Here is a 25,945-nt window from a genome sequence, read left to right on the forward strand (position 1 = left end):
CTACAGCCCTGCTCAATGACAAAGCAACTGCTGACAGTGGAGGCCTGTGAGAAGTGTTATACATTTTAGCACTGTACTTTGGGACCTAGAATAATAAGCACATAAAAGAGATATATGTGTATTTCTAATGCTGCCTTTTAAAGCAATTGCTTAAAAGAAGCCTGCTTTAGAAACTCGGAAATGTAACTCTTGACCTTCCTGAGTAATCATGCTAATATCAAGAGAAGTTATAATTATTCAGTTGTGAACAAAAAAACCCCGCACTGTTCATTCTTGCAAATGAAGCACATAAAAGAGAGAGCAAAGGGGGAACATGCCCATTTCCCTGCCACTCCAGAGGTGAATCATGGCAAGGGGTTCCCACCCTCATCACAGAGGTGAGGTAGGGACAGGGAGAGTGCTCCTATGCCACTTTAATATGAAGAATACCAATCTGAGTCACCCAGCTCCATCAGGGACATAATCCAGCTCTCGAATACTCAGTAGAGATCCTCTATTCCCTGCAATTCCCTGGCTTATTTCCTAGGCATATTTCTACAAGAAGGGAAGAAAAGCTTTGGTCACTTTCATTAAACAAGTCTGGTTTATTCCCAGAAGAAATTTTATCCTAAGGGAAAGATATGGCACTGCAGAATGGTGCAGTAAAACGGTCCCACTTGCACAGGGTGAATTAGGATGTTCACTCTAATTCTGCAACTTCCATACATCTCTGTAGAAAGATGTCCTGGCTTATATTTTCTCTTCAGATTTTCTCAGCTCAAGTCTGTTTAATCTGGACTACAACATTTAAAGAGTAGCAACAGAGTAAGACAGTCACCAGTTCTGCCCCATATCCCCAAGAAAGAAATGGGATATTAGTGATACCAGAGCCCTATTTCTGCAGTTGCAGTCAGCACAACACAAAATGTTTCACAGCTATGACACCTGAAGGAGGAAAGGAAAACAGAATAACCCCAAACCAGTGTGCTGACGAACTGACTCTGCTTTTTGAAACAGAAAGGAAACATATAAAACTTCCCACTTTTGATCCTTTATTTTCTTTTTTTACAAAACTGATGTCAAGTAAAACACTGTGTAATGGCATCTGTATCATAAGGCCTCTGTGCTATCCACAATTTATAAAATCCAACCACGTCATGTTTTATCACACAACAGACTTTCCATAGTGTCATGTAACAAGAATTCACCTTCTCTGAGGATCCCAGGGAGTCTTTAAAGACTTTAATCAGCCTTCACACCACAAATATCCCACATGTTAAAGAAAGATGGGATTAAGCATACTTAATGTTTTCTGTTGGTTTAATGGAGGCAAAGATACAAACAGCGATGAGTTACATATGTACAAAAAGATAGTCTCAAAAGATTTAAGTGGGAGAAGTTGTGGAATTAAGATACTGTGCTAGAACCTCATGCAGAGGCTGGCATGCTAAACACATGGAATCAAAGCTGACAGAGGTGGGTAGAGCGATTCATATATACAAGGAACTCGACTTTGTCATCCAGCTATTCTGAAACAGCAAAATGATGTGAAAAGTACCTAAAAAAAATTGAAGTCGCAAACTCAGAGAGTAACATGATGCTTTTTTAATCAGGTTTTCAATCACAATGTAATTTTTTCCACCAACACAAACACAGACATTTTAAAATTATTTGTCTACAAAGAGGAACAAAATGATTTAAACTCCAGTAAATTCTGAGCAAATCTTTTCTGATCTTCTCCTTGGGAGTCCACTCCAGCCAGCTTATAAATTTTGTTTGCTTCTATTTTGCAAGACAAGAAGAGGTTGCGTTGTAGATAACCTTCTGTTCAAGTTCAGCGTATCTTTTCAGAAGTGGATGATAGAGCTAAAAAGGAAAAAGAAATAAATATGTCTAGGTTGAAAAATTAGACTTTTAAATCATGCTGCAGTTAAAAAAACATCTTCAGACCTGAAAAATGCAGCATCTTCATAGGTACACCTAGTGGTCTGCATTCCCCCCCCCCCCCCCCCAGTTTGCTCAGGAAATGCTGCATATTCTTCCTTCTTCAAATGTCACAGTCATTTGTACCATCTCCTTTGCAGATTAATTTTATGACACGCACAGGTTGTTCTTATTGTGACTGCATTCTTGCTATAAGCAGAAGTCATTACTTCCAGTGGAAGCAGCTCAACTGAAGTCACTTCTCCCAGTCTGACATGCCCCCTCAGTAATAGCTGTCCTAATCATCCAGGCAGAACTCCTATCCTAGCCTTCCTCCACTACCTCACGACAGATCAGTGCCTCTGTCCCCTCCTCCTTGGCCTTGCTAATAAGTACACTGCCACCCTCTAGCACAGTCAAACACCACCGTCAGAAAAGAAAGGTCCTCCTTGGCCAATATGCTGACGAGAGCATTCTAAAATACACTTCACACTCCATCTCCCACCCCTCTCATACTTTCATATCTATTTGAGCTGCTTCTCTCTTTCATATCTCTCACAGCCATGACTTTTTTCCATCTACAATCTGCTCCATGACCAGACTCATCAATCCCTGATCCCAGGCTCTGGGGGACAAATGGAGATGCAACTTCTTTCCACAACTAAACCAAGTATCTGAGTAGCTTTTTTGTATTTCCTTAGCTAGAATTCTTCAGGAATTAATTGTTACAACCATAAAAAGAAGACTCAATGTATTCAAACCTCCCAATTCAAACACACCCTATGCTTTCGGATATTGGCAAAATCCATGTAGGGATTTGTTTCATTTTTATTTTTTTTTTTTCCTCCTTTGCTTCAAATTCATCATAGAAGATGAGCTGCTAGTATGTGACCAGGTTACACAGCAGAAACCCTGAACAGAGCCTAAAACCCTACTGCTGGCTCCATCTAAAACTGTGCTTCATCTACATCTTGGAGATACACCTCCTTCCTTATCTCCTCTTTCTGAACTGTTCATCTAATAAAATCAGTAGTTTGACAAGCCATACCTGAACAGCTTCACTCATTTGGTAGCTTGAGCACAAAGAAGGGACTGTCAGGAGCCAGTGTGGGGTCTGGTACAGGCATGAGCAGTCCTTAAAAGGATGCCATAAGGTCATGCCGCAATGAATCCTAGGGGCCGCCAGTCTAGTCTACAGGCCCTCTGCATTGATGTTATTCATAATCAGGGCAGTCTAGCTTCTGGCTCCAGGTTCACAGAGGTTATAGAGCCATAATGAATCATACCCAGTAAACTGAATTACTGCTCTCATCAATAAGTGAGACCCAGCATTTAAGTGCAATTTAAGTGCATTTTATCCGGGTAAGATCCACAGCCAACAACCGTGTATGTATTTGCATGAAAAACTCAGGAGGAAAGTATTTCAAGTGTAAACTATGAGGCTGTAGGAAGAGACAGAGTTGTTCTTCCTCACTTTTATGTACGGTCTTGCATCAGCCTCAGCGTCTGCAAGTCACACTTTCTCAGATGAATTTAAAAAAATAAAAATCACACTGTTTTCTAATCTAGGAGATAAAAAATTAGTGTCTTTTAGTTTTCTGTTTCAGGTGATGGCGAAATATCCAGTTTCTGTGTTTCCATCTTCCTGAATGATAGTTTCAGTCTGACCAGTGAAACCTGGAAGTATCTCTTCATTCCCACTTCCACATTCCACAATGGCATGTGAGAGACTTAATGGACAAATTCTACAGGAGCCTGTTTTGATCAATTCCTTCATTTTACAATCAGATGTTACAGAAGTTAAAGTACATTTCAACAACAGATTAAGTATATGCAGGGGAAGAGGAGAAGAAGCATCTACAGCAAAGGGAAAGAGACACTGTTTGCTAGCCAAGGCATTGTCAGGACAGCTTTTAAATCCATCTCGCAGTGACTAGTGAGATGGTGGGAGATCCATTTCACAGTGACAGATACTGTAAGACTGACTAGTCTTACAGTATCTTCACTGATTAAAACACGAAAACTACTCACTCCTTCCTCTGCAACAGACTTGTTCAGTGACCCCGGGCAAGTCATTTAACATGTATGTGCCCCAGCTCCTCTTCTCCACAGGACAGCAATACTGAGATCCATGAAGATTTATGCAGATTTATGGGGTTAGAAAATAAAATGCACCCCTATTATGAAAGCCACTTGTCTCAGCATGGTATTTTTAACTAACTACATGAGGGCCTTGTAGGCTCAATGAAGTACATATATATATATATTCTTGTTATGTTCCCAAAGAGTATTATTGCTCCTATTTCTCCTAAATATGCACATCAGAGTACAAAAAATACTGACCACGCAACTACAGCTGTAACTGGTAGTATCAGTATGTCAAACAAAACCAGCACTGAATCATCTATAATCAAGCCTCTCTATTTCTTACTTTGCATTCAGTAATTTGATAAACCCTCAGCACTCCTCAGCAAAGATTCAGCACAACAAAGCTGCACTGGTAAGTGAGCTCAGAGGAAACAGGCTTTGTATTACTTACCCAGCAGTATTTTTACAAAATACACAACAGCATATTTACTAGGAGGCTGGGAAGCATTATTGTTAATACATCATTCTAAATTAAAATGTGTCAAAATAAATGAACAACATCATTTACTGATACAGTTTCTTTTCCTGTTTATTGGACTTAAGCACTTAGCTTGCTAATTGACAAAATTCAGGCATTTGCAATAAGCTACTCGGCCATTAGTGTAAATGAATGCTGCATTATGGACCATCTGAAAGAAATGCAAACAAAAAATTAAGAATATTCCTTGTACTCTATTCTTTTCCTTTGGGGTAAAAAGCAGTGCAGTTCAGAGGGCTAAGCCAAAGCCTCTTCCTCAGGGAATTTGGCTGTAATACCACCAGTACATCATGGCTGATAAGTGCAGCAGATCTACAAGCTTTTCAGAAGCAGTATTTTACATGCCAGCTTGACACCAGCTGAAGTTTGGGGCCAAAGCAGTGCAGCTCTCATGAAGTATGAAGAAGAAAAGCCAAACTGCACTGACTGAGAATATGGCCTGAGAGTGCACACAGCTGTGTCTGTGAAAGATGCTTCACCATGTCTGCACAACTGAACTGCCTCTGCAGAAACTTGGGCAACTCCTCCTAAGCAATTCCAGGGGTCTTTATCTTCAGACAATTATATAGATTTATTTTTATAATTGAAGTCCAAAGGGAATAAAGAACTCTCAATGATGCATAAAACCTCAAGAACATAAATTCCCTGTCTGTCATAGCCTCAAACCTAATATATCAAACCATGATACTTAACAAAACTAATTACATGTATCAGAACATGAACCTTTTTATTCTCCATAATTTAATTGTCCTTGCTATATTATGGCATTTTCTCCTGCTTATCTCTATAGCCTACTCCACAACATCAGCAGTACTCAGATGGCTCCACATTATTGTGATGGCTTCATTTACAAACCCTAAACTTCCCTCCTGGGAAAATCTGGCCACACTCCAACAGTCCCACAAATAACTAAGAAAATGCTAATGATAAATACTGCATTTTAATAAGGAATAACTTAACCTGCCCTGCCTGGAAAATGCATTCAAATAAGTGTTACCTTGTGCTCTAGTGCAAATCAAATATGTCATCGTCATACCATGTCTCACCATGGTACCAGCCTATGAATTCAATAGGGCTTTTACTTTTGTCATGCCACTCTCTAAAAGCAAAACCCGCTACAGATTATTATGGAAAGTGACAATCCACGTGGATCCTTCTATCTCCTGCACTGCTATGTTAGCCAATGATTAGAGCAAGTCAAAATTTACAAATTACAAAGATGATGCTGATGATTATTTATTTTAATCTACCCTGGTATGTTTAATCTACCCTGAATAGATCAAAAATAATCAGTCTCTTACAAACACTTACTACTTCTGATTGATAGGTTCCTTTCTTAAAAAAAGCAAACTCAAATTACTCAGATATTTGCCTAAGAAATCAAGAGTTACAGGTGGTTTATTTTCAAATCATAGCAGTTGTTCACCTTTCTTAACACAGAAAGAATACTTGTAAAGCACAAAGAATATGACAGTGTTCTGAAATACTCTGAAGACTCCTCCAAGGAACCATACCTCCAACAATTACTTTATTTACTTCACATATTCATTCTGCAAGCCTATCTTTATCAGTTTAATAGGTTAAAAAAAAATAAAAATTGGCTACACAAATCACCTTAATCAAACTCCCATCAATACCTATTATATTTTGGTGGTTGTATTATTATTACCTACTTTGCACTAAATTAGCAACCTAAACCAATTCTGGAAAATAACCTCCCCCCTCAAAAATCTAACTCAACAAAAATATAATTATTTTAAATCAATAAATAGGTCATTATAACCTTCCTGGGTAATGGGGTCACTTCTATAAATCCCCCTACTTACAAGGCAATTTACCAAAGTCAAGAAAACTGGTTAGGTCTACATTTTCCCTTCTTGAATTTTTGCAGGATTAATACATTTCAGTAGAGTCAATAAGCAATCAAAAAGTACACATCCAGAGGTCATGTGCTATGCCTTCTCCCTGAAAAACCCTACAGGACAATATCACAATAAATCTGACACTAGGCACATGGAATGTATAAGCACAAGTGATCAACTCCAGATAATCATGTTCTCTCTCATGCTTTTTTGCTTAATTAACCAACTAGCCAACCATCTCTGTTTTAATAGACTACTAAAATAAACCTGAATTCTAATGCTGGAATAATAGATTCTTTCTGTCTGTAAAATATACTTATTGCTTAAGAACCTCCTGGTTATTTCTGTCATGCTTAGTGGTTCTGATTAGTCTTTCTCCATGGGAGGGGGTGGAGAGGAGGCTCCAAAGAGATGACTCTTTGATTTTTGCTATTCTGAAAATAGGGAAGAAGGATTAACCCACAGATGACTGACTTCAGCTAGACTAGTTGAGTAACTGACCAAAGACTATCACCACAGTGGTTCCCACCAGAATATCTTATGACAGAATTAGAAACAAGCTCCAGAGAGACCCCACACCCTGCAAATATACCATGAAATCAGGTTCAGCTAAGAGACTTGGAGTCATAGTCAGAGAGAGGGATTTATCCTTTTGAAATGGTCTCTTCAGGGCAGCATCGTCTGCTACAGGATAAAGTCACATTTTTGCCAGGCAAATTGGAGCTTATGTGACTTCAGTTTCCAACAACTACTAATTTATCACCCATCACAAGCTCTATGTTCCCCATTTTGTGACTTTATTCTATTTTACCTGCCCATCAGTTTAATTGAACCAGATGAGCGGTTTTGTGTGCCCTGCCCTTCTTTTCTGAACTCACATTCATTATCACAAACGATCCCTCAGCAATCAAAGAAACACTTTTTGCATTTTTGGTTCCTGGAAACCCCTACTGTGTGCATAAGCCTTGGCAATGAAGAGTAAGCTATATCAAACTGTCGTGTTTGACCTCTGTCTATAGGAGGTTTTCCTCTCTCCAATGATCTAACACATGTTGTCTCCAGCCTATACCAGGAAGAAAGGATGAAATCAGAGCAGATTGCTGTGTTATGACCTGTTTTTTCTCCACCCTGCCAAGATTTAGCTGTAGCTGTCCAAAAAATGTAGGAAAGTGGTCCGGGAAATTTCACATTGGTTAGCAAGACTCTTTCAGATGAGCTCCTCAGTGAGACAGAACTTAACCTCAGGATGACTTTGAAGTTTATAAAAAGAACCATCATTTAAGTGAAAGGCTCTAACCTCAACAGAATGAAATTGGATGGACAGGGAGATGCAGCTCTGTAAAAAACAGAATCAAACTGACTCATCACATTATGAATTTTTACTGCACTGTTCATACTAACACACTGTATTACTGACAGGCCCTCTGGCTTTCTGCAGTTTCACAGCCATGAAACTAGCGAGGGAATCCACCATCAACTGCAAAATTATAAGACAGGAAAGAAAAAAAAATGGTGTGGAATATGTAATTGCAAGAAGCTGCTTTTAATGGAATGAAGCTGGCAAGCTAAGCTAAAGTGCAGAACAGTTATTTCTTCCCATGCTGTTTGGCCACTACTTTCTCTATCATTCAGTCCTATCTACTGGGGCAATAATTCACTGCTGTACATCATTTAAAACCAATAAAAAGATGTGCTATGAGAGCCAAGTCTAACCAAGTGGAAAAGGAGAAGAAAAGTATCGAGAGGGAGATAATTAACTCTTTTAGCTTCCAGGCCATTTTATGCAGACAGTAAAATAGAAAGAGGTAAATGAATTCCCCACTGATCTCCCCAGCTAGGTCGGCTTGGCCGCTCCAAGGGTACAAGGCACTTGCTGTTCTTGCAAGGCCTCTGTGAGTGACAGCTGTATTCCCTGCCCTTGAGTTTTATAGCTGAAGCAGCACTGGGGGGTCAAAAGCAGGTCTCTGAGCACTCTCCACCTCCACACAAGCCAGTCTGGCAGGTTTTCAGCAGACAGCATTTTTGGGGGGAACAGGGCAGCAGCATGAGGTCGAATCATACACCAGGGATCTGCTCCTGAAGTGTATTCCCTGCAGAAGGCTTCAGCTGCAGAACACACGACATAGGTCATTGCTGTTAATTATTTTATCTTTTAAAATGAGGGGGGAAGGTTGAGTAAATGAGATCAGATCAATCAAGTTTAAATTATTCAATGTCTTAATATTTCTGAAGGGGACTTCTATTCGATTACCAAGCTCCTCCATCTCAGTTAATAATTAAATAATACGCTGGCAGGCACAATGCAGCATGATCATTTCTATTATTACTCATGATGATATCTGGTGCTCCACTACACATGTAGCTGGGAGTTAGTAGTTTTGGCAGATCATTAATTTCCCAGTTTAAATAAAAGCTTTAAAACCTTGCTGCCTGTAGTTAGGGCCACATTCAAATCTCATAAATGGAGAGTGTAAGGCTGTGTTGATGCAAAAGTTTCTGCACAGCTGAAGACAGAGCTAGATTCACTTTTGGTTATTTAAATTTGTGTTCTCTAAGAATCTTGCTACATTGTATTGTTTATTTATTAGTGGACATGGTATTCCAGAAGCTGTTGTAAGCTAAGGCCTTTGGCACCTGATAGTGAGAGGCGCAGGGCTGCGCTGGAGAGGCTCAGACAACGATTTGATCCCTTGATCTTACAGGTGCTGGAACCACAGTTAGCAACGACTGCTTCTTTTGCTTTATCTGTGTGGTCCCACAAAGCACAAGCTTCACCTTGAGATGAGCACAGTATCAAAGACGTGCCTACTGAAGCCTCCCAGTTGGCATGCTTTCCAGCTGGGAACTACAAGTGGAGATACAGAATTGCTGTTCACTGTTTAAGATCATGGAGGATTTGCAAGGGATGTTTTCCAAGAGGCCAGAAAGCACCATCACCACGCCTTTTTCCATGCTGTTTGCTGCAAAATATCGGTCAAGACTATTTTGTGAAAGTCATTAGTTACAATCTGACTGACCTGTATCCAAATTCAACCTATTTTTTAACTTTTTCTGTCCCTTAAAGAACAGGTTTTGCTCGCTGGTCATACCAAGTTAGGAAAAATCACTCCCACAGACCTGGATGGAGTGATCAGATTATTGAATCATTACAACACTAAAGGTCTCCCCAAATCAAATCTGTCTTTACAACAAGGAGTAAGAACTGTGTAACCAAATGTTTCTTAAGTTAATCTATTTTACTAGAAGAGTTAGTAAACCACTACATTTTGAAGCAGACAGGAAATTAAAAGAAAAAAAGCATTCCCAAGCTTGCTCACCTCCTCAGCCCCAGCAGCTGGTGTAACAGCCAATCTAGGCTCCGGTGCTAATTTCACGACATCAGCCAAGGACACATTCGTCTCAGCTACCAGCCCTGCAATAAGAATCACAACCGTGATCAATGCAAAAAGCACGATGAGGGATTGGCAAATTAACACATTATATTGATCTTCCCTGGTCAGGTCAGCATTCAGGATTGAAGGATAAACGGCAGAAGATCTTACATTCCTACATGGTGGCCCAGGAAATGGTGACTCTGTGACCGAGTTTTTGCCACTCACTTAATTCGTACCCTGGAGAATAGGTAAGCAGCAGAAATGCTGCTCAACAATATCAGTAATAATTCATGGTTACAACGATACAGTAAACAGCAGTGAAAATATGTGGAAGCAAGGGATTCAAGGGCAAAATGTGACTAAACAAAAAAAGGAAGAGAAATGAAAACACTGTCAAGAAAATATCCTGCAAATTATTAGATATATATAAGGAAGCAGAATAACAGCAGAGTTCTGGTACTACAGCATTTTGCTTTGCAAGTGAATCACATAATTTCAGGAGTTCCATGTCATGTTACACCTGCTAAGAACTCCAGGCTAACTGTGGAACACCCTACTTGTACACTGTAATACTATTAAGGAGCCCTTGCCATCAATATTTCATTTATATTAGCAAGTCTTCACTTTCACTCGATTCCTTTGCCTGGCCAAGAGTGAGTCAGCTGAAAGCATCAATCAAAAATGCCATTTAGAAACACACACTGCAAGCCCCTGGGGCTTGGCTGGCAGAATATCTGAGCTAAGGAGTCCCTCCATCAGCATGGCATCTGAAATCTTCTCTCAAACGCTCTGTCAACCAAGCCTCAAGTTTTCATATGCCAAACTGGCAGAGGGAATACACATCTTCCACACACACGAAATATCTGCACAAACTTTAATGATGGCTTCACATTTTACATGCATTCATGGACAAGGAATTTGCCTGCAGCATTACACGCTGGGAAGCTTCTGCTGGCTTCTGAAGCAGTAGGCAAAGTTTGAATATAGAGAAAAATGGTTTGGAAACTTGGCCCCCAAGGTGGAAAAATGGTCCTATTATGGCTTCAAACATACTGATAATCTAACAGGACTGTTTCTGCTGTCCTGCAAAAGCATACTTTGCTTGTCAAAACCCTTGCGTGTTTTTTGGAAATAAACAGAAGAGCATGTCGAGTTCATTAAACACATCAACTCAAGTTTTCGCTGTGCGATTTTCTGTGCTGTTTTCAAATGCGAGAGAGCATGTAGTCTTCAGAAGCTATAATGTGACAGCAGAATTTGCTTCTAAAATTAAAACTTGGCTGATTTCTTCTGATGGCTGATGTTATCTTTTCCATGCTTGTTGCAATCCTATGGTCTTACATGAATCTGTATAGAAGCTGTCCATGTCTTCAGGCCCAAACCCTAAAGCTTCTAACAGGAAAAACTGAGGCTAACAAAAGTCGATCTAAATAAAGACTTCAGAATTTGATACACATTCCTTGACTTGTTTAATTGTAATATATTATAAGCCTTTTTAAAATGCATGAATAAAATTTCCTGCCTGGGATTCAACTCTTAAATGGCTGATGGCCCACCCTTAACACACAACTACATGCATTAACAGATATAAGTTAATTAACACTTCAAATCGGGGACTTGGACTGTTGCATTACAATGAGTGATGTAGTACAGCAAGCAAACCTGGTCAACCTAAGAGTATCCCAAGATTTACGCTTTTACAAGAGAAAGCACATGGAGCCCAGGACACCTTGCGTATCCTTCACCTTGACATTTAAAAGCTGGAAGATACATATAGGTTTAAAAAACATTTACTTGGCCAGCAATATTCCTGGTCCTGTCGTCCCTGCCCTCTCCGATCTTCTTTGCTTGGATTGATCTTTTGTTTAGTTTGACCATTTTAGCAACCCAGTTCACAGCCTGGTTCACAAACCAGGGCAGCAAGCTACACCAGCACCTTCAGTTGGCTGTATTCTCCCTAGAGTGACACATCAAAGTAGCCACTCAACACATTAAGGTCCTAGGTCTTCCTCTGTAAGTACCAACAGTTTTCAGGCCCTATCCCTTGGCTGAGAAGCAGCCACCAGACTTGAATTATAATGTAAATGTTATTCTTGGGCCTGATCCAACTGCACTAAGAGCAAAAAACCCTTTTTGACCTGAGCAACCTTCCAGTCAGATCCACACAGCTTTATTCTTTCCTCATTTTCAGTAATGTTAATCCCAAGTATTAACCAACTGAAATTAAATGCCCAGACCACTCAGCAGTATCTCCTTACAGTCTTACCGTGAATTGCTCTGTAAGCACTTCCTAAACAAGCAGAGTTGGTGGTATCGATAGTGTACACTGGTGCGTTGAATACATCAGACAGGACCTGAGAAGTATCAAAGCATCGGTTACGCATATCCATGAACAACAAGGGACAAGCAATCCCCTATCGCTGCTCAGGAAAACAAATAACTACCAGACACACCAGACAAGCATTTGGGCACCCGTGGAAAGAAGCACTGCAGGCAATGATGAGTCCTGAGCTTGTCAGACAACATGATATTGGTAAATCTGAGCTAGAGCTGTAACTGCAGCCACGAAACAAAGTCCCATTTCTCTCCAGATCTCTTTACTACAAGTTCAGAGGAGTCTGGGTTCAAGCGTTGCCTCCCTCATAAGCCCACACAATCAGCCCATGCCAAAGGCTTACATCAGGGCAAGGAGATCTGCTCAGGAATCCACAACTGGTGCCTGTTTTCTTCCATCACATTTATGGCTGAGCCAAGCGGGAAGGAAGGAGAGAGGAACCAGTCACAGGTCCTCAGGTCTCAATTTCAATAAAATAAAAGCTCCAGCAGAATGAAGGCCTGATAAGCCTTTCTTCCTCACCTCCACCATTCCCATCATATTAGGGTTAGTAATAAGAATGACACAGGAGCAGGTTACAGTCTACATTTACCAGGAATTTTCCTGTATTTGAGGGATCCTGAGCTATGAAGATGTACCAAGACACTTCTCAACTTGGCTTGGGCTATACAAAGAAAATTTTACAGGCAAAGGATTTGTTATGGTATCAAACAGACGCTAAAGTTATTCGACCACACACTGTTCTGCACTGATATCAATACCCGGCATTGTGCATTCACTGAGTACACGTGCTCTTCCCCCCAGTCTAGGTTTAGGTAAACAGATACAAAGGGGGAAAAATTAAGACATATTTGGATAGGGACAGAGGAGGTTCAATAACATTTTTGCCAAAAATATTGTCAACAAACTCTATCCATTTCAGTTTCATCTTCTCTAGGACTGCAGGTGTCCCTCAGGCTGAACAATGTAAGAAGCAGGTAACAATTCAGATTTAACTTGTACTGGTTTTATTACTTTTGCCAAAGGGAACAAAGTATCACTCGATTTACATCCATACAATCAAGTCTAAAATAAAGCCAGAGTGTCCAGGAATCCAAACCATTTAAATTAGTGATCTACAACCCTGACCCAGGAATTTGCAGCCCTACTGGGCCCCATGGCTTCGTAAAAGATGACTAAGAAATTCAATCTATATGTGCTACAGAAAAAAATAGCATATGAGTTTTTTGAAGGATTTTGCCTCTTTCTCTGAAAGTTTGTGGGGAATCTGCAAATCAAAACCTTTGAAAATCACCAGTTTTCATAATATTAAACAAAGGTGGCTGGCTGCTGACTAGAGTCCAATGAAAGCCCAAGCTTATACACTTAAAACACTCTTCTGGTAAGGTAGCCAGGTCAGTAATGTCTAACTTCACTTGCACGCAAGTATTGAGCAGTACATGAGCTTCAATGCTAGAAGACAAATGGAAAATTAATCATGGTGTCTATTAAGAAACCCTCTGGAAATTATAAGGTCACAGAGTGCTGGTTCCACTGCCCATCCTGCCAGCCAATACTCCTGTATTGTTTCAGCACATTCCCCATCTGCTGCTTCATCTCATCTCTAATAGGTATTTCTTTTCTTAAGCTTGAATTGTACATTCCTTTGGACAACACAGGTCTATTTTGCATCTCCACAGAGCCCTATACAATGCAGCTCCATACTGAATACTAATAAGTGCTCTAATACTACAAATAACAACTACCTTTTGTATCACATCATTATAAAATTAAAATTATTCAAAGTTCATATATTCAGTAAGTCATTTGAAGCTGTGGTATCTCCCATGAATAATTTTTAAAGAAACTGTTAGAGGTTTTACTGTTAAAAATATTTCACTGTTTCATGTGGTCATTAATCAAGGACCACATGTGTTATAAAAAGCTTCCCAGAACCGTAGAGAAAGCTGCCCTACTATATATTTTTCTTTAACAGATTTTCCTAAGTTGCCTCCTTTGCAGTGTAAAATATAAGAGTTACTGAATGTTAATTAGATGATAGTCTTTTGTAGCCCTGGAACAAATTATCCAAAATTGACCATGATAAGGGTGGAAGCTGTTATTCTTCACGCAACTGATATGGTTTCTAAGGTTCTGATTAAATTAAAAAGAAGGATCCAATTAACCAGTGATTGAATTAAGTAGATGACACTGTATTGATCATATTATTTTAAAACACTTCTAATGAGTTTTAAAAGCAGCTGTATTGTTACATGTGAAAAGCAAGCACCACAGCCACCACTCCCCCATCCCCACAATTTTCTGGCTGTGCTGCAGAATTATGTGCTGTAAGAACATTCAGTTCTCTGTCTTCGTTCCACAGCAAGGAGATACTCCTGGGACCTAAATTGGAAATACAGCTTTAAAAACAAACTCATCTATTAATCCAATCTCCTTCCTGACAGATTCTTAGTAGAATTACCCCAGTAGGGACCAATGTTTTAAGCAATTAACCTATCAGTTAATTTTCTAACATCAGGTTCTTAAGCAAAATAACCAAAGCAGATGAAGAGAAGTGACATCTACAGGCAAAACATGCCAAATTTGCTGTGTCCCAGCCAGCTGTACAACCAATGGTTATACAAACATGTTTTAGATGCCTTAAGAGAAAGACAGCTTTTCACTCTTTGCTCTTCAACTTTCATTTAGTTCAGCTCAGGTTTTGCAGAGCAGATGACCTTCCTTTCACATGACTGTTACTGTCAAAGGTTATGGTGTGTAGTTAAAGCTGGCCTCTCGACTCTCTTTAGCTCATGGAAAGGGATTAGCACCTCCAGAAAACAATTCGCCCTGTGCTGACTAACTCCAGTGCCAGGACTTAGCCCAAGATTAAAACAGGTGCCTTTTGGTGTAAATGTCTACCTCCAGGCTCAGTGTCAGAACCTGTAGTCAAAGCTTGTCAAGGCAGTCCAAGGAGTACAGAAAGCTCTCAGGTTCACTCAGAGGGAGACATCTACATTTGGTAAGTTAAGACACCATCCGGTTTCCTTTGTAATGTAACTGACCTGATCTCCCCTGACTATTACAGAATTGACAGATCATATACACCACATCACAAATGATTGGATTTGGTCAAGATGAATCCCAATCCAGATGTCTAGTTCTGGCTAGTAAAAGCCAGGTGAGAGGCCTCTTACTATTTGTCAGCAAGGCTTTACCAAATCTCAATACGCAGAAACAAAGAGCACCTGGTAGTCTGTTCTCGAAAAGATGGATGAATGATCTTAACCAGGCTTGGATGTGTAGGAACAGCAGCAGAAGAGGAAGGTGGGAAGAGGGAGCACAGACTATGCAGAAGAGTAGCCTCTCCTCAGTATGCGACATGATACTAATAAGAAACAAATACTCAGAACAGCCAGGGCAGGGTTTTGAGGTTTGTATGGGAGATTTTGTCTGTTTGAAGTGGAATTTTTTGAGTGTTCAACACCAGCATAATCCGACTCCGGTTTAAACCCATAGTCCAACTTTGATCTGAATGACAAAAACTACAAAAATCTCAAGAATTTGTATCAAGTCTCTTATTGATTTATTTGCTGATTGATTAAAGTGATGAGACCGGGAAATCACAGGGCTTCAGATACACATTCAAAGAACTAGTCAAGTGTAAAAAGAACTTCAAATTAGCATTAGGCTAACAGTTTCCACACTAATCCTGAAGAAAATCCCCAATGACCTGTAGCAGATTCACAATCTCATATCCACACCTTCCTGTGCAGCTGCACTGATTTGGATGCAGTACATCAAAATAAAAATGAAGATGTAACTGCAAGTTAAATTAAAGTATTTCATTTCCTTCTTACCTGTAAGATCTTTTTATTGTGTGATGCACCACCAGTAGCCAAAATCCTTGTTCTGGGCACTGCAATGTAATACAACATACAGATCAGACTGAAAGTGCATATTGTCAAGATTTGTACTACTGAACCAAGCAATGAGAACAAGGAGGTACGAGTCAGATGGTCTGGGCTCTCTCCCTGTACCTCTAATTTACTTTCTGTAAAAAAGGAGATAAGACTAATTACCCACCTTTCCATGGCACATTAGAACACTTCCTGAGAAGAGGCAACATAAATATTGCAGATCTATTATTATTATAGTGCTATCAAAGTCAGGGAGATTTACAAAAGAGATATACAGTAAGAAAGTCAGAGTGTTATTATCCTACAGCTTTGGTTTGAGGTCAGATTGGTTTGGCTCTTAGCTGTACATATACAAACTGACAGATAACCTTTAAAATCAGCAATATTTTTAAACATATCTCCTTGTGACGTTCACAGTCAGAGCTCACTAAATCTGGGCAATCCCTGTCTGCTTGAATGACAAGTAAGTGTGTCGAAAGGTAATTAGAGATGGTCTGTCACTTCAATAAAATAAAAAATATCTGAATCTTCATCCAGTGCAAACCTACAACTTTGGGGATGTTAAAAATAAATTACCCTGCATTCTTTAAAGAAACCCACCTTTCCTTCTCACATTCCTGAATGTCTTGTCCTGTGCCTCATCATTTATTTGTGTGCATGCTCCTCTGGAGCACAGAACGTGATAAGCCATACATTTATCCATAACAGCACTTCAGCAAGGCATTATGAATGCAAGCAGTCCAAATGATCTCACTGAAATTCTTTAAAGGCTTAAAACAAAATACATGCATAAATACCTTGATATCGTACATTAAAAAAAAAATAAATCTAAACAACTAACCTGATTTATGACAATAGAAAGTGATACCATCATGTATACCCTCCCAAAAGGGGAATTTTACTTTGGTTATTGTTTTGTTATCTTAACCTCCTTTTTAATAAAAGTTAATTTATTTCTCACAAGGCAAAGCTGGTCAACTTATACTGATGCCCTAAATAACTTATTGTCATTTATCCTTTCAAGTATCTTAATGATAAAAGCCCTGAAGACAGAATTAGAAATAAACAAAAGGTGCAGCTCACTATGCCAGTTCTAGACACACAGCGAGGTGCTCAGGTGGAGCCTAAGACACAGACAAAGCCTTGCATGGGGGACCCTATTTTACTGATAAATTTAATTTTATTTTCCTCTTTGGAGGATATTCAGCGATGCACAAATTGGGTTTTAAAAGCCATTAGGATCTCTGTCAATGTCAGTAAACAAATAAAACAAACAGCAGAGTGATTCCTCAGGGAAAACAAGTTTCAATTATACCAACAAAGAGTGACAGATCCCTGCCAAGATTATCACAACAACATAATAGCACAGAAACCAGTGAAAAATAACTAGTAAGCCTCTGTTTCTAGAAACCAAACTGAACTCTAAATGATTTGCTTAGTAGTTGCAATTCTGTCTTGCTAAACTTTGTTGCACATATAAATTCTTGCAGAACTACCATATCCAACATGAAAACACCACATTTCAGAGACTGCCGGCAAGACAGAATGAGAAACAAACATGTTTGCTACACTTCACAGCAGCTAAAACTGAAGAATAAGGCTTCTTTGTGCTCCTCTGCCTCTGCAAAGAGGCTTCATAAACTGCTAGACTACCATCATCAGGAAAGAAGGGTGGACAATATATAAGTGGTAAAGCCAAACAGCAACCACTCCTGTGAAAACTGCAAACATATCTTAGCTCAGCTGCTTCTTAGGCTTCCACCTGCATGCCAGCTCTCTGTCTTAGGGCTTCTGCTCCACAACTTTCCAAATGTTTCAGAGCTCTGTCAGTATATATTGCCACCTGCTTGCGCTGAGGTCAGTAGGGCTGATTTGAGCCTTCTACCTGACTCCAGTGGCCCTGTAACAGATAATGTTTGCTTTGAGAATCGAGGACTGGACAGGAGACTTACTCCTTGCGAGGTGAGAAGAGCCAAGTTTTGGCTACATTGTCAATTTATGCCATAATTGTAACAGATGTCAAGTCTCAAAGTGTTTAACACCCTGATTATCTGCACATCCATCTTAATCCAGGCTAATTCTTTCATAGAAAAATACTAAAAATTATTTCAGTATGTAGCTAACCTACATGATAAAATAAACTAATTTACACTGCAAAGTTTGTAATGTTGGACATCTCAAGTTCTAAATTGGATCAGTTCATGAATACACAACACACACAGAGTGAAAAAACCATAAATCCTATGCTGAAGCTACATGAACAGCAAAACCATTCATTCTCCTCCATTTCCAATAATTAGGCTCACTTCACCAAAACATATCCCAGTAGGTAACAGCCTAGCAAATGTTAGCCATCACTGTCTGACACGAGAATCTGACCTCTGTGCCGGTGGGACTGATCCATCCAGGCCATGTGGAAGAGTGCTCTTAGGTGAAGCACCGTGTTTCCTGGGACAGCTCTGAGTGTGACCAAGGCAGAGACAACAGCTTCCCTGGTTGAGTTTCAGTCACTTCTTACAGATGAGGAGTAGGTCGCAAAAGAAGAACTTACTTGAATTTGCTGAACTTTAGGTCTACCTCTTACTTCAATCTCTCTCTGGAGAGTGAGGAAAATGCATCGATCACTGATTTCAGGGGTTGTCTTTTTAATGCCAATATTATGTGCTTTACTGAAGGGTAGACATTTGCTCTGAGATGTGTAATTGGATACATCTCATAAATAAATAAATAAAGCCCATCATTTATGTATACAGGGGCATTAACAAAGACATCGTTCATCCATCACTAGCAGTGTTCTCAGCCAGCTGTGTTTGAATCTGTCAGGAGCTACCATCTATCCCCTACGGCAGTGCACAGAAAATAGAGTGTTACTAAAAAAAATAAACAACTGTAGCAAACATAATTCATGAATTAAATTCTTTGACAGTTGAATCAGATTTAAACATCTTTTAATTAAAAGCTCCCTGCACAGTACCTAACCAACCAGTTTATTTCCTTCCTATTTAAAAACTAATGATTTTTTAGAGAGCTGATAGAGAATTTTGACCCTATCTAGAAAGCACTCGCAGCTGCACATGGCATAGTGTCATCCTGCAACATACACATATTCTACAGATCTATTATCTGCTGTGCAACATGGCTACTGATCTAACAAAACTCTAAAAATAATAATTCCCACTGGACAGGAGGAGTAAGGAAGACCCAAGCAACGATGTTCGCTTATGTGGGAAGAAAGGGCACTTTCTCAAACAGGGCTGAGAAGACAGCCCACTCTATGTACGTTACTACTCACACACCAACCCCCATTTTGCCTTTCACAGAGATCCAGCAAGAATTGAGTGATTGAGAATTAAAGTTCATCTCCTGACTAGTTTTTAGCCAAAATATTGCTTTCATTGAAAGGCACATAGGGGGGAAAAAAGAAAAAAAATCTGCCACTGATAAATTACTGTTATTTGTGCTCAGACATTGAGCGTGGTCCCAAAAAGATTGAAGTCCTGCATCACCATATATTTACAAACACAGAATTGATGCCTTCCCAGAAAAGAAAGGAGTTTCAGCAGATTAAGACAAAAAGCACAGGCAAAACCAGAGGTTTTAGGAAGTGCAGACGCAAAAAGCATTGCCCAAGTGGGTTCAGCAGGTGAGACAGTGGAACCAGTAACAAAGGGCGAGTCTCTCCTTAGCAGTCCGATGTCCCCTCTAGTGGTCTTGGCACAAAACCATAGCTATTAAGAAAAATAATCACATAAGAAAACTCGCATCAATCAGAAGGTTAGTGCTGATAATTAGCACCAGAAGTCTGCTGCCACATCATTTGTGCAAGGAGACTGGAGGTAGAAATTCAGCCTCCTGTTCCACCAGGAGCAGGGTCAGATCAGACTGCTAACGGGTCCGGATGCTGAAATCGATGGGACTCCTCCTGACCTCAGGGCCTTTGCATCTGGCTGTATTTCAACTGGACGGTAACAACGTGCCTGTGTCAGTCCAGAATTTTGCTGGCTCATGTGCTGCAAAGTCTGAAAGCAGAATTTGACCTTCCATTTTGCTGGTGAAAACTCTTCAACTTTGTCATCTAAATTTCCAGTGCTACTCACAGCCCTGGTTTGTACCCCAAACTCCAGGCACTCGCTGACATTCAGAACTCCTAAAAGACATTTCCAAGGCTTCATCCAAACAACTTCATAACATCTTTCTCATCACAACTGAATCCATAAATAAAACAGAACAATAGAACAGGCATTCAAAAAGCAGCTGATTATGCGCATGAACCCACGCCAGCTATAAGCATGATTGCGAATAACTGCAATTTACAATTTGCAAGCAACAAGAAAAGTATCAGCCCCTCCTTTATTTCTCTGATTAACTCCAAACACTATAATTTCAAAAAAAAAAGTATTTTCTAGCTTTTCATTCAAGAAAAACAAAACAAAAATGTATGATTATTTTTTCCCATTTAGAAAACAAATATTCCAAAATCATCCTACTTGCACATTAGCTCTTCCAAAATTCATGCTAATATTTCTTATTCATATAAAGGCTGTGAAATTAAACTCCCGCTACAGTAAAAGGTTTCTCTTGTCTATACCCTTTTAAATATGAAAACATACAAGTTCCTGAGCACCCTTTATGTCCCTGTGAGGTCTAGGGCTGGATCCAAAGGCACTTGTTTCTCTGCCTTGTTGTGCTGCATCACTTCCAACATCCCCAAGTATTTCATAGCAGAGAAAAACAGACTGCCACAAACCAGCCTTCAGCATGTTAGACAATATCTACCTGACTGAGGCAAAAGTAACATAAACTAGGACACACTCTTTTTTTTTTTTCCTCCCTTTTTTTATTTAAACCAATACAACCACCAAGCAAACAAATTAAAAGTCAAATATTGAAACCAAATACTCAAATTCGGCCACCCTTACAATTCTAAAAACAATACAGTAATTCATAAAAGCTATTAAAAAACTATTTTTAGAAGTGTTTCAGACTTTCACTTTGAAGCGTGAGCCAATTTATTACAGAGAAAAGCAAGACATATTTGCCATATCTATTGGCTGTTTGTTTTCTTGCTTATAAGCGAAGAAGCTTTCATATTTTGTAACATGCTTTAATTTCACTGAGGGTTTCAATTGCTCAAATGTATTAGAAATTTTCCAGACACAGAATTTATTCTTATTTTTTAAATGCAGTGCCTGCAGAAGAAAAACAACTTTTAAGGATAGAATTGATCATCAGCCTCTAAGGCTGCTGTAGTAGAGCTTCTATCATATCAGCTGTAATTCAACAGGGAGAAAAAAGCTTCAATTTTCTCAGCAGCAATGACAAATATGCCTAATATTCTCGACATTTATGCTACTTACATAGATAAAGTCTGTACAATGATATAGGGGAGAACAAGCATGATTGTTCTTGCTCACACTGCTCTAAGGCAAGAATAACACCACTAAAATGAGTACATGTGCACATACCTAAGTGAAACAGCGTAGGATTGGTATCCATAGTCAAGACTCGTACACTACTGATAGCCTAGGTCACCTTATGTCCTCAAGCAACTTCTAATAGCAGAAATTGTTCTTCATGAGGATGCCAAATTTGGCTTTCCTAAGTCCTTGCTTCAATAAAGACAAAATTTTGTATTTTGCAACCTGAAGCTTAAAGACACCAAATTGCCTGATTCTGAAAATTCTCTCAGTCTAGCTCACTTCAGATATGAATTTAAAATTTAACATTGACTCAGGGCCTTCTTCTTTTTGATGGATTTCAGGAAAAAATTAACATAGAAAAACATGTACATAAATTCGCCCTTAACAGCGCCTTAAATTATTGCAGATCACCCAAAAAATGCACACAGCCTAAGAGGTACTATAGGCAACAAAAGCTACTCAAGATACAACCCCACTGACAATTCAACTTCATTGACTTCTGCACAGCTATACAGCAAGGAAAACTTTGGAACATGAACGGTAAAGACTTACTTGGGAACAAGCAGATCAATAGTCATAACACTGTTAGAACATATACATTGACACACTCGCAACAAGACCTCTGAAATATATGCCCTTCTTGCAGAAATACTACAGAGCTGCAATTGCTTATCAATTCGCTGAGATTCTTTTCATTGAGACGCAGACCTCTATTTGACAGAATATTTTGATGAAGCCTCAGATAAATATCAATGGTAATGTATAAAAAAATTCTACAACTCAGCACTAGAGTTTACAGCAAGAGGAGAGGAAAGGGAAGCAGGGGAGGGAGGGAGAAACATCAGAGTCAGACCAAAAACTTTTGTAGATATAGGCTTAATATTTTGGAAAAAAATATTGCTGTGAAAACTTTTAAAGGAAAGAGATGGAAGACACATTAGAAGGAGCACTTAAAATCTATTTTGTCAAAGCTGAAAATGTATTTGGGGAAAAGTCCTCTCCTGAAGACATTATTACCAGAAGTAATTTAATAAACCCTTACTGCCTCTAACTTGTGCAAATTCTTGGTTCAGAATTAATTCCTTAAAGATAAAAAATAAGTAATATATTTAACGAATTGCTAAGTTAAAATGGATTGATGTACCAATGGAATTGCCTTACCTCAGGTTTATTTTTTATTTTTTGGCTACTCAAAAGTTTTCCTCTTTTGTTACACACAGTTTGGTTATGCCAAGAACTATAAAACTTAAAAATAGTGTGTGTTGGGGAAAAATCATCACAAAAACTATTCAGCAGTTGTCCAAACATCCATGAAGTAGCAAAGGCTCCAAGTAAAGGCTCCAGCATAACAAAGCACAACCTGCTTTGATTTACTCAATGCTTCCACAATTATTCATAGACTCTTGGCAACACCTGTCCCTTCACCTTCCACTTCAGAATTCCTGTCACCTAGCGAATAAACGTGAAATCTGGAACCAATGCGACAAATTAATCGATTTTCAAAAAATATTCTAAAGCAGGCGATAATAGTCTGAAAACAAAACTGGGCATTTGAAATCTAGCCACCACATCCAGCTATGTAATAACCTACCTACAGAAAGCTCCAAAAATGTAAAAGGTCAGAATGGACCATCTGCTTAAACAATATCTCACAACTTTCAGACCATCCTGGATCTCACTATCCAGCCCTGCTCTGTATTCACTGAACTACAGTAATATGAAGACAACACAGAACCTCAGCTGAAGGACTCAAAACGACAGAGGGTTTACTGTGACTACTAGCTGTTTTCATGTTTAATACCTTAATGTTTCATGTTTAATACTTTAAACATTTGCACTTTCCCCAAAATTTAGGTTTTTATTCTTTAAAATTCTAGCCACTTGATCTTTCTGGCTTTAGTCTCCCAGTTAAAACATTATTATAGAATTGGGGTTTCCCCTTCACGCGTTGGCACTTACAGACCACAATTAAATTGCATCTTGCCTTTGTTTTTGATAAGCTAATGATATTAAGTTCTGGTTCTCATTAAAAGACATAATTTCAAGACCACAAGCCACTGATGCTTAGTGCTGCTGGTATACTACCAGTGCCTAGCAGAAATGCCTTCACCACTGAAGCCTCTATCAGAAAAGAGCAGAGCTGGCAAGAGCATTAAAAATGCCTAGCCTAGCAGTATCTGACACTGCTTATTGTCAGTTTGCTAGCCAAATGTTTAATAATAAAGAACCAGTTTATAAAAACTCCTGATAAATCAGAGAGAACCTTACAGAATCATCATAGTATAGTTTGGGTTGGCAAGGACCTTAAAGATCATCCAGTTCCAACCTCCATGCCATGGGCAGGGACACCTTCCACCAGACCAGGTTGCTCCAAGCCCCGTCCAACCTGGCCTTCAACACTGCCAGGGATGGGGCAACCACAGCTTCTCTGGACAACCTGTGCCAGTGCCTCACCACCTTCACAGGGAAGAAATTTTCCTAGTATCTAATCTAAATCTCCCCTCTTTCATTTTAAAGCCATTCCCCCTTGTCTTGTCACTACTTCCTCTTATAAACCTTGCTCTAGAAAACTGCCTGGCTTCTGGGGAGAATGTTCTGGCTTGGAAAGTCTGTAGCTCCAAAAGACACATGTTCCGTGGAACTCTGTGGTAGAAGGTCAGGTGTCCTGCAGTCCCCATCACAGGAAGCCCCAGAGTTCAGGAGGGCTCTCTGCACAGAGCTACATATCAGTGCCACTGGGAAGCCTGGAAATGCAAACTTACAATTCCTGCTGTTCAGTTCCCAGTGCTGGAGGTGAGACACTCACCCAAAGTCAGGAGCAAGATGTTCACAGAAACTGATTTTAAAAATAAGTTCACTGCCACCATAGCATTTTCCACTGACTAAAAACAATTGTTTTTTAATGTATGTGCTCTGTTACCAGCATTGCAGCACAGCTCACTATTTCCTCAAAATATTCTGATACATGAGAAATTCGTGCTTGAAAACTCATTAAAAAATACACCCTCCCATGCCTATCACAACTCTGATGTGTGTAAGTACCACATGTGGCTTTACAGACTACACATCAGTAAATACCGCTTGCTACCGAGTTATTTAGAAACACAAAAGCCATCACCATTTCATTTTTGAAAACTATTTGTCCTCATATACAGCAATATTCACTCTTGGAAATCTTAAGGAAACAGAAAATTACAATGGCAAATCAACATATGACACCATCCATCGAAGGTTAAAATGAGAAAAGCAAAGAAAGAGGTAAATGAACTGCCCAAGGTCACACAAAATCAGGAGAACAACCAAGAATAGTACAAAGGCCTTTTCATTACTTAGATCACAAATGCATTCGATTCCACATTAGTTAATCTGCAGAGTCTGTGCATTAGTAGCAAGACATGTCCACAGGAGAAAATATAATAATAATCAGCTGCAAGTTCAGCATTACCTAAAGCCACGGGATATAATTAAAAGGTACAAGGTGTGATGACCTGACCTTGCATGACACTTGAGTGAAGAAGAAAGAATATCCTACCAGTGGCTATTTTGATTCTAGAGAAATCCAAATCACCACAAACTTGGGGAAAAATCAGTTTAGGATCTAGATTTGCAAACCAGATCTCTACCAGAGAGAGGTGGTCTCCCAGGACCACTCTGCTTCCCTCAGCACTGGTCTTTGCATCTTACCAATAATATCAACAAAACCTTCTACAAACCCAATAGAAAAGACTCAAGGCTCAAGTATAATTTCATTTTTGCAAAGGATAAGCCATCTGAAAAACAGAAAAGAACTGACAATACAAGGCAATTTGAGTGATTCTTTACAAGATTTTTCAAAAGAATTATTACAACTATTTTGGCATCCACAAATACTGCCTGTAGCTCTCCTTTCCCTAGTCCTGTAAGACTGTTTTGTATTTGGTGCTGGTGAATAATTTTTCTTCTTGATTTTTCTTTTTAATACCTCCTACTCCTCTCAACAGAAATAACCTACAGGTTGTAAAATACTTTGCAAGAATAAAATGAATTGATGGGAGGGTGTCCCTGCTTGCAAAGCACTTGGCTGAGGTAGCAGAAAATCTGTTTGTTTGTTCAACAAAGTTCCATATGCCAAGAAGGGTAGCGAATATACTGAGTAGGAAAAATTTGCTTGTTTTCTCCTGAAAAACTACACCTAACTTACTCGCAGAAAAAAAAAACAAAAACCCCACGCTGACCTTCTATTTGTGAATATGGTGAGTTACTTCAGCCCTCTGAACCTGCTTCTTCCTGTACCTACAGAATACAGCACTGGGGACCACTTGTACCAGTTGAGGCTCTGAGCGCTACTAAAGTTTTCTGTTATTAACAAACCTCCTGCTTTCCAAGTGGATTATTTATAAATTAATTTTTGACCTCTGGCAGGCTAGAACTAAACAGAGAACACAGGGGTTTTTCCCCTTTAACTGAAAAAGAAAGGCTATGGAAAGATGGATAGAGGCAAGCAATTAATATTTCCTAATAATTGTCACACTGAATGGGAGAACCACT

General features: G+C 39.3%; 1 protein-coding gene across 5 annotated transcripts in view; it reads right to left on the reverse strand.

The window, feature by feature from the left end:
• Positions 1 to 1,018: 1,018 nt before the first annotated feature.
• The window catches only part of XYLB (xylulokinase), an 84,557-nt gene continuing 59,630 nt past the window's right edge, over positions 1,019 to 25,945 (reverse strand). For 2 of the 5 annotated variants that reach the window (XM_032920160.1, XM_030497684.1), the window contains 4 exons: positions 15,939 to 15,997; positions 12,031 to 12,118; positions 9,708 to 9,802; positions 1,282 to 1,845 (listed from right to left, as the gene is read on the reverse strand). In XM_032920160.1, the coding sequence (XP_032776051.1) occupies positions 1,762 to 1,845; positions 9,708 to 9,802; positions 12,031 to 12,118; positions 15,939 to 15,997 (326 nt within the window). In that variant the 3' untranslated portion in view covers positions 1,282 to 1,761. Of the gene's footprint in view, positions 1,846 to 9,707; positions 9,803 to 12,030; positions 12,119 to 15,938; positions 15,998 to 16,598; positions 16,769 to 25,945 lie in introns of all 5 variants that reach the window. The other 3 variants (XR_003993182.1, XM_030497662.1, XM_030497673.1) reach the window with 3 other exon arrangements.

This window comes from Strigops habroptila, chromosome 1, assembly GCF_004027225.2.
Source record: "Strigops habroptila isolate Jane chromosome 1, bStrHab1.2.pri, whole genome shotgun sequence".
Lineage (NCBI taxonomy): Eukaryota > Metazoa > Chordata > Aves > Psittaciformes > Psittacidae > Strigops > Strigops habroptila.